Raw genomic sequence first — 10,000 nt, 5'->3', positions numbered from 1 at the left:
TTTTTTTTCTTTGGTTCGTTTCTTCCTGTTTTTTTTTTTTTTTTTTTTTTTTTGGTTTTTTTTTTTGGTTTTTTTGTTGTTTTTTTTTTGGAGGGGGAGGGGTTTCTCACTATCATTTTAAGTAATCCCATATGTCTCGATTTTTTCTGCTTGTGACAGAATTTTAGCCATTAAAAGACTTTAATATTGACTTGGCGTTGATTAAGACTTAATCGCCTAGCTGTCAGTCTTAGCAACGAGTTTACAAGGAAATCCATTAGTCTGATAGACCAAACTGTCACTGATCAACAATATTTGATTCAAAACACTTTTACTTTCACAGTGTTAGCATTATCAAATAGCCCGTGTTTACGTTACAATTTGTTGTTTTCATAAACGTGAAGATATGTTATTATGGGTCCAAACGTCGCCAACATATAACATGTTGCAAACTGAACATAATACAGTGAGTGTATCATAATACGAATAATATCTGTTGTCAGCTTTCTGATTTGTTTCTTTTCATTGCAATGTAAATCTTAAAGCTTAGATAAAAATCACAGTGAACAATTCGAAGTGACCTTGCATATCCTTTTTATTCTGTGGATATAACGAGCTTGGACGGAATTCTTAGAAAAGTTTATTTAGGCTTTTATGAAAGGAGGGGTGTTTGAATATATCCCCTGTTTTATGAGAGCATCATGGGAGTCTTTATGCTCAATAATACTCTGCACATCCTCTCTCTCTCTCTCTCTCTCTCTCTCTCTCACACACACACTCTCTCTCTCTCTCTCTCCCTCTCTCTCTCTCTCTCTCTCTCTCTATCAATTTCTATTTTTTCTATCTACCTGACTATCTATATAAATATTTATCTTTCTACCGATCTATTTATCTATATATTTATTTTGTATATACCCCCCCCCCCCCCCCCAACCCCCACCCCACATCTCTCTCTCTCTCTCTCTCTCTCTCTCTCTCTCTCTCTCTCTCTCTCTCTCTCTCTCTCCGTCATTTCATATACTTTTAACAACACGCAAAGCGGTACAGTTAACTTGATCGGTGTTAATCTTTGACGATGTATTTCTGTGGTGATAAATTCATGTATAAATTACTTTGTCAAAATTCCTAACCGATTTTTAAAATAATTTCTGTGTCATTTCCAGAGAGGCAGCGAAGAACTAATGTCCCACAGTCCAATGATTGCTAACGGCACAGGGCTGGGCCCTCAGTCACCCACAGAACTTACCGATGCCAAAAAGGTAGGAGTTTTATTTTAATCAATGGATGTACAGCTTCTGCACTATCTTCCCCTACCCCAACTGCCTCTTCACCTCCTCCACCTTAACATCCGTCTCCTCATTCACCACCACTACCTCCTCCTGCTCCCCCTCCTCTTCCTCCTCCTCCTCCTCCTCCTCTTCATCTTCTTCTTCTTCTTCTTCTTCTTCTTCTTCTTCTTCTTCTTCTTCTTCTTCTTCTTCTTCTACTACTACTACTACTACTACTACTACTACTACTACTACTACTACTACTACTACTACTACTACTACTTAGCGCTTATATAAGTTTTCAGCATTATTATTATTATTACTACTACTACTACTACTACTACGTTCTTCTTTCTTATCTTCTTCTTCTTCTTCTTCTTCTTCTTCTTCTTCTTCTTCTTCTTCTTCTTCTTCTTCTACTACTACTACTACTACTACTACTACTACTACTACTACTACTACTACTACTACTACTACTACTACTACTACTACGTTCTTTCTTTCTTCATCTTCTTCTTCTTCTTCTTCTTCTTCTTCTTCTTCTTCTTCTTCTTCTTCTTCTTCTTCTTCTTCTTCTTCTTCTTCTTCTTCTTCTTCTTCTTCTTCTTTCTCTTCTTCTTCTTCTTCTTCTTCTTTTCTTCTTCTTCTTCTTCTTCTTCTTCTTCTTCTTTCTTCTTCTTCTTCTTCTTCTTCTTCTTCTTCTTCTTCTTCTTCTTCTTCTTCTTTCTTTCTTCCTTCTTCTTCTTTCTTCTTCTTCTTCTTTTCTTCTTCTTTCTTCTTCTTCTTCTTTTCTTCTTCTTCTTCTTCTTCTTCTTCTTCTTCTTCTTCTTCTTCTTCTTCTTCTTCTTCTTCTTCTTCTTCTTCTTCTTCTTCTTCTTCTTCTTCTTCTTCTTCTCTCTCTTCTTCTCTCCTCTTCTCCTTCTCCTCCTCCTTCCCCCTCCTCCTCCTTTCTCCTCCGCTTTTCTCTTCTCCTTTTATTCTTTCTCTCTTTTCCTCTTTTTCTTCTACTCTTTCCTCTATTCTAACTAATCCTCCCATACTATCCTTTCTCTCCTATCAGCTGTCTTTGCGCTCACATTCACATTAACATTCCTGTCTCCTTCCCCCCCCCCCCTCCCCATTCTCTCCTCCCCCCCCCCCTCTCTCTCTCTCTCTCTCTCTCTCCCCCTTGTCATTGCTCCCTCTCTCCTCTTCGAACTCTATCCCCTCTCCTTCAGATTTTCGTCTTTATTTCCCTCTTCTTCTACTCTATCTATGTCTCCTTCTCCTCTACGTTTTCCCACCACTCTTTCACACCCACACTCGAATATTTCATAATAAATTATCTACAACTATTTGCTTTTCTATCCACCTATTTCTCAGCCACTTGACTAATGATCTTAGATATTGCTGCACAACGACACATTCATTTTAATAAATCATTTTATCCAGAAATAGTGTTACTTTATATAGCAATCGATAGATTAGAATTACCGACAAAACACCCAAACAGATTCTTGAACCCGAAACCTCATATAAATTTCGAGTCGAAAACCATTTGACATGTTGGAGGCTTGTTCACCTATCAATATACGATGAAGTATAGATGAAACGAAGTTGGCGTCATTCAGCTTGTTATTGCTTTTTGACAGCCATTTTAATAAGTTCTCACTAAATTCTATAAATCATAACTATTAACACTTGAATTTACACATAGTTTGATTGTTGTTGGTGCGTCATATTCGGCTGGCGCATGTTGCGAGTATTTTACCTAAACACATAGCATTAATTGTTTGATATTGTGAGCGATCCCTCCAAACGGTATTGTGTCTGTGTGGTTTAGATTCTAAAATGGAATCTTTTGTCGTAAGCATCAAATTTGGGTTACGCTTGTGTGTGTTATTGAGAATAGTCTATGTAGATAGTTCTTAAAGAAATGAACTCGGCAAGTCTTATATTTTTGGTTATAAATTCAATTTTCATGTCCTGTTCGTCCTGAGACACACTGTTTAGAGGCGATGGTTCACATAATAGTATCTATTTTCTTTGCGGCTAATAAACGCTGGACCCAATTTTACCACATTGGCACACCTGTAGGGTATTTACAAAGATCCCTTCCCTCAGTTGACCAGAAAACTTTTAATTTACTATTAATAGATTCATTCTTTAAATATCGATCGACAATCATCTTGGCAAAAATCGCGCAAACTGGGACTTTGCGAAGACCTGGCCGTTAACAGCGTTGTCTCTGTCGGGAAAAAATTGTAGTATCGCCTAACAGGCGTCATATCTCGTTCTACAAACTATTACCTGTTGCTGTTGGTCAGGTACCCTTTGTAAAGCGTTTTGAGCACGTTATAGTGGATATTGCGCTATAATGATTTTTTAACTCACTGTACCACTGCGATATGAAGTCAACAATAGATTTGATACGAATGCCAAAGTTCGGGGCTGGTGTTGACCCCTTGAAATGTCAGGATGGAAAACTTGTATCCCAACAGGTTACTTTTTAGCTATTATGATAATGGCAGACACTCCAAATACCATGAGTGATAAAAAAGTGGGGTTTTATGAATATTTAATGAGCATTAATGTATCGTTTTGTGGTAAACTGTACACATTATAGGAAAAAGGGAGGTAGTGAATCGGAAGTTTGTTTGCTTTCTTTTTTCTATTCTTGTTTTTTTTTTTTTTCGATATTTGTTAATTCAGGAGGGGGGGGGGGGGGGGGGGTAAGGAAGAGGACCTATGAAATACGTGAATGATGATGATGATGATGATGATGATGATGATGATGATGATGACGATGATGATGATTATGATGATGATGATGATGATGGTAGTTGTGGTGGTAGTGATGACGTTTATGGCTATGATGAAGGCGATGATAAACGAAAAAGAGGAGGAGGAAGAGGACGAGGAGGAGGAAGAGGAGAGGGAGGAGGAGGAGGAAGAGGAGAGTTAGGAGGAGGAGGAGGGAGGAGAATAGAAAGTTTCAAATGGACAAAGAGCTGGCCATGTGAAATGCCATTTCACCACGGAAAATAGACAAAGATAAGGGAAAGAAAATATCTTATTCTTTTCTCGCATGCCCACCAGTAAGGATCAAGCCAAATTTTTTAGAAATTATAATATTTCAATTCTTATTTAATCGTCACTGCGTGTTTTATATATATATATATATATATATATATATATATATATATATATATATATATATATATATATATATATATATTTACTTTTTTAAAGGGATGTGCCCTGTGAAGCATATTATTATTCTTTGTTGTTTTAATTTGTTTTAAAGGTTTTACGGCGCTTGCATTATTATTCTTTGTTGTTTTAATTTGTTTTAAAGGTTTTACGGCGCTTGCATTATTATTCTTTCATGCCGGGGCTTTGATTTCATTACGTTGTGCGACACATTAAAATATCTTTGTTTCTTCAAATTCAATTAACTGTTTGATCTTAGTAAAAGGACAGAGAAGAGAGTTGGCGTAGGTTGAGCGCCTTAGAATTGATGCGCTGTGGGTTTAAGTAAAATACTCACAACATGCGCCAGCCCGATATAAGGTACCAACACACAAAACCGTGTGTAACCTTAAACGTTTATAATCGAATTGATAGAATTTAGTGAGAACTAATCATTAAAATGGTTGTCTAAAAACAATAACAAAGCGCTGAGTGGTGTCAATTTCGTTCTATCTATAGATAGAATGCGCTTGGCTAAGAAGCTCACAACAATGGCATCCGGAAGTATAACGGATCAACACACAAAACTATGTGTAACCTTAAACGTTTATTGTATGGTAATACAGTGTAGTGAGAATTACTCACAAACATGGATGGCAACAAACAATAACAAAGACCTGAGTGACGTCATCTTCGTTCTATCTATATAAACAAAATATTGTCCAAAGAAAAGTCTCATATTATCGAAGTTATTTTGACAAGTTGGAGATCATAAAAATGTATGAGTTTTCTGGCTAAAAATGAGAACTGGTGTTTTGACAGTCTACCACAGGGTTGTCTCGACCGTCTCCTGACCAAAGGTACGTATGTGATATTATTTAGCTACTGCACTCGTTGACACCTGGGTCAGGTGATGAAGTGGTGACAGTTGGCAAACACGAAAACCTTGTCAGATAGCGAAAGGGATTGACGCTGACATTATAGTAAGGTGTTAGAAATAATATTATTATATTATTATACCGAATGAAATTGGACAAGCGACTCCAGGCTCCTTTAGAAGACGTGCTGTCGCCTTTAATTTGATAAATCTGAGTTTTAAGCCGCGTTGTACTAGTATAATGAATGAAGTTGACGTCACTCGGACCTTTGTTATTGTTTTGAGACGCTTTTTTATGATTCGTTCTCACTGAATTTTCCGTAACATTTCAACACACAATTTTCTGTGTTGGCACGATTGATCGCGCTGGCACAACATGTTGAAATTTTACTTAAACGCATACCATCAATAAACAGACCATGCCATACAAAGAAAAAGACATGCTATAACTCAGGGGTCCATGTAGCTCAGTGGTTATGCACTCACTTCACACACAAAGGGACCGATATCGATCCTGGGTGCAGTCGAGATTTATTTTTTTTTTACCCTCTGTCCACCCGACAGGAATATGTTAGACCGCGCGGAGAGTGATTCGCGAATGAATAAGGTTCTATCCATGGGGTAGAAATCAATTACTACTGTCAATTTAGCATTATCGAAATGAGGTTATCTCCGTCTCTGTTATGTTTTGGATCCATACAGTCTCTTTTGTCTTTGTGGCTCTATATTACATGATGTCAATCCTCATGTAATGAACATTAATTTCATAGAGAATGCAGTTTTAATGACAATATTATTATACATGATATTCAGCATGAAGGCGGAGACAGTTTGCTGTATCATTAGTCGGGAATATATTTAGAAGAAGGAGAAGAAGAAGAAGAAGAAGAAGAAGAAGAAGAAGAAGAAGAAGAAGAAGAAGAAGAAGAAGAAGAAGAAGAAGGAGGAGGAGGAGGAGGGGGGGGGGGAGAAGGAGAATGAAGAGATGAGGAAATTTAATAATGAAGAGGGATAGAGAGAGAGAATTATAAACTAGAAATTCGCAATCGTACTATTTCGTGTTATAAAGTTTTATGTTTCCAATTGTTTATTAGTCCTATTTTGGAGGACAAATCACTCATAATATTTGGACGTATCGGGGAAAAGTACTCATTTTCATGTGGAGCACATGCTTGGCACAAAAATAAATAGATTCATTATGGTGTGCGGTTCATTCAAAAGCTCACTAGGTTTGGCTGGCAACAAAATAACAAATAATTTAAACCATTCACACAAACATTTGTGTAATGTTAATAATTTTAATTGTCCGCTTCAGTTGTATGACAATTGATAGCTCTCTCTGGCTGGCAAAAGCAACCACAAACTGTAGTGTGATGTCAACCGAAATTATCAAATTAGGTATTGGTTCGTGAATGACTTGATTTCATCTCTCCTTCCATCATTCACAGTGTTAGTCATTAGTCGATGCGAAAATTGTGATTTCGTGGCCCTATTAATTTGTGGTTTTGAGAGGTAATAGTAAGGCTGGAGAGCAGCATCACAGGAAACAAGTCATTTAATTTCTGATTTCTTAGATTGTGTATTGTTTGTTATTCTGGGAGAATGGAGTTGTCGCTAAATTGTGATGAAGAAACCATTCAATCCGTCCTTGACATGTCAGCAGATGCAAAGAATGAAAATAAAGCTGATAACATTAATAATACTAGTAAGAAAGTGACGGAAAACAATAAAGTTAAAACTGGGAAAAGGGGCTGCTGTATATCGAAGGTAAATGGCTTGTTTTATTTCTTCATTTATCTATAATGATTTAGGTAGCATGTACATGTTTTGATTATAAGTTCCCGTAATGGTGACGGACATTTTATTTTTTAAATAGAATTTTTTTTAACAATCCTCTTTTCTTACCAGAACAACTAGATTTACAAACGAATACACGCATTCAAGGAAAACCCACTAAAAATAAAAACTAAAACACCAATCTACTAACTCAAACATCTTCAAATATTCATTTGCACCCCGCACTATCAAAGACTGGGACGCTCTTCCCGAATCATGTGTGAACACAACAGATTTAGAAACATTCAAACGAAGATTATCAAAATTCTTCAGTCTAAATACCAACAATGGCTGTCACATTCAACAACTCTCTCCGCTCTCGAATACAAATACTCAGAATTGAGTCGACTTCGAGTAACATTTAGATTCAGAAAACGGTTTAAAAAATAAACATTAAAAAAAACATATTCTGTAATATGGTGCCGTGAAACCGTCAGTGATAGTGATTGATTGCAGAGAACATAGTAGGCTAGCATTCAGTTTTCATTTTGGTATCTGTATCTTGTACACACGTGTCATGGTGGGTGTTGCTATGAATTCAAAAATGCGGTTCGACCTGTTTAGTCTAATAATTAAATGTTTAAATACGTTTTTGCTGCCCTTTAGCACAATGAGGCCTTCTGGAGATTATACCAATTTATTATGTAACGAGAAACAATGAGGGTTGTCAATCACTAGGTAAAAAACAAACTAAAAACTAGAGCATTTATATATAACGCAATGTCCACTTAACGTGCTCAAAGCGTTTTACAAGGGATCCCTAACCAACAGCAACCCTTGACTTGTAGGACGTGACATGACGCTTGTTAGGCGGTATTGCGATTTTTTCCCCGACAGAGACGAGGCTGATAACGGCCAGGTACTCATTTTACGCATGAGTACAATGAGAGAATGTAAGTAAAGAGCCTTCTCCAAGGACTCGAGCATGCGCCGCTCAGAGCGGGATCAAACACTGGACCTTCCGATCCGAAAGCGAGTGTCATAGCATAAGACCTCATAGCCGCAAGTACTTTCCATCTGATCAAGACCAAGTAACCTTGTCGTTTCTAGATGGAAAGGGGTTTGAAGATGAACGGGAAACGTGAACTATTGATTGAGCTACTACTGGGCCCTAGAGGTGTTTATTCTAGTGCTTATGCTTGACGAATAATTTTGACATTCATTCCTGCCACTTGATCAGAAGAGATAATGAAAATGTTGTTGGAGGGGGGTGGGGGGGGGGGGGGATAGTGTTTGATCACATTATGCAGTATACCGGAAAAGCCCCTTTTTAACACATTATGTGTAATTGGGATCAGTTAGAATGGATGTGGACTCGGGTGTGTTTCACACTAGACTAGTGAACATATTTGCATTTTGTTTTAAACTATTTAATTTGTAATTTAAGTGTTTGTGAACGTGTGTGTGTGTGTGTGTGTGTGTGTGTGTGTGTGTGTGTTACATTTTAGTTATGTCGATGTGTGCGCTTAAAATACGCGTATATGCACATCTTGACTAGGATACATTAAATTGGACGGGGGGGGGGGGGGGGGGGGGGGATGAGGCCCGTGGAGCCGGAGTTTATCATAGTTTCCTTAGCGTGAAACTGACAATAGCAATTGTATGCCACCCTTTGGCTATGACGCTAAGTTTGTTTCAAAGTACTTTTCGCTGGATTTAATAGCTCCAGCTACCCATTCACTGCTGGGTGGACAGAGGGTTTGGAGAAATATCGATTTTACCCGGAATTGATCTCGGTCCATTTTCATGTGTGTGAATTCCAATCAGTTTTTGCCAAGATGGGGGTCATTTAAATAGATCGATTTTTGAAGGACCAGTTTTCTGGCCACATTTTAAATGGGTTTTCTTTTCCAGAATGTCGCAGTTGATTAAAATGTCTAACCTTGACCTGAAATCTTTTTTTTTTCTCTTTTTGTTCTTTTTTTTTTTTTCATTTGATTCTTCCCTACACAAGACGAGTTTTACCCGGCTGATTAAAAATATGATTATTCATTCACCACGTTTGTTAACCATGCATGACAAGATATACATAATACAATGAACACTGCACTGACTGTTGTGCAGAAAAATTAAACGTAATCGTATGATGAAAGTAAAAATTAAAGTTTCTCAAATACATATAGATTTTTTTTTAAATGTTTATTGGCTTAAGCTGCTGAGGGAGATAAGCGCTAGTTTTATAAACAGTCCGTGGTTTGTTTTCTTTTTAAATTTTCTTTTATTGTTTGTTTGTCGTTGTTGTTGTTATTGTTTTACTTTCGACGCAAAATACAAGTAATTAAAGTAATACCATCGACCTGGACTGGGAAATTTATTTTCTACATTATGTCCTAAACGTTCTTGAAACTACAAAATGTGTCCATCTCTGTTTAAAGTCCATGAAATTATTCGCTTTATTTCCCTTTCTGCTTCTAGATCTATGTCTTACTTCATCGTTCACGTGAAAATTACTGGTTTACAATAAATGCTAAAAATTGTAATTTCTGACTTGATGAACTAACGATTACACACGTTTTTCAGAATTGTGTGCAATTATATCACTGACACGTATAGCCTTCTGTTCTTTTACTTTTTTTTTTTTTTTTAAATTTTTACCTGATGTTTCAAACAGAACGTGACGAAACAATTAAATCTGAACTTTCATTGCTATCAAAAATCGAATAAGAGAAGAGATGCTTAATTGCATCGGTATATTATATTATATACTTAATATAGATAACTTGTGCCTTCGTTTCAATCTATTTTATAATTAAATATGTCATATCGTGCATGCGTTGTAGAACCAAATCATCGCATCAAATTATATTATAAGTTTACTCTCGTCAATGAGTTGATTATGTTAACGAATTAACCAACTAAAAAGTGTTGT

General features: G+C 36.8%; 1 protein-coding gene across 43 annotated transcripts in view; it reads left to right on the top strand.

Annotated features, from left to right (window-relative positions):
* LOC144978001 (polypyrimidine tract-binding protein 1-like) overlaps positions 1-10,000 on the top strand; it is a 351,175-nt gene that overhangs the window by 319,001 nt on the left and 22,174 nt on the right. For 37 of the 43 annotated variants that reach the window (XM_078923493.1, XM_078923544.1, XM_078923571.1 and 34 more), the window contains one exon: positions 1,143-1,238. In XM_078923493.1, the coding sequence (XP_078779619.1) occupies positions 1,143-1,238 (96 nt within the window). Of the gene's footprint in view, positions 1-159; positions 446-1,142; positions 1,239-6,726; positions 7,063-10,000 lie in introns of those variants that run through there. The other 6 variants (XM_078923680.1, XM_078923702.1, XM_078923671.1 and 3 more) reach the window with 2 other exon arrangements.

The sequence above is a fragment of the Berghia stephanieae genome, chromosome 1 (assembly GCF_034508935.2).
Source record: "Berghia stephanieae isolate SIO BIC M18660-M18661 chromosome 1, UCSD_Bste_1.3, whole genome shotgun sequence".
NCBI lineage: Eukaryota > Metazoa > Mollusca > Gastropoda > Nudibranchia > Aeolidiidae > Berghia > Berghia stephanieae.
This window is presented reverse-complemented; position numbering and strand designations above follow the sequence as displayed.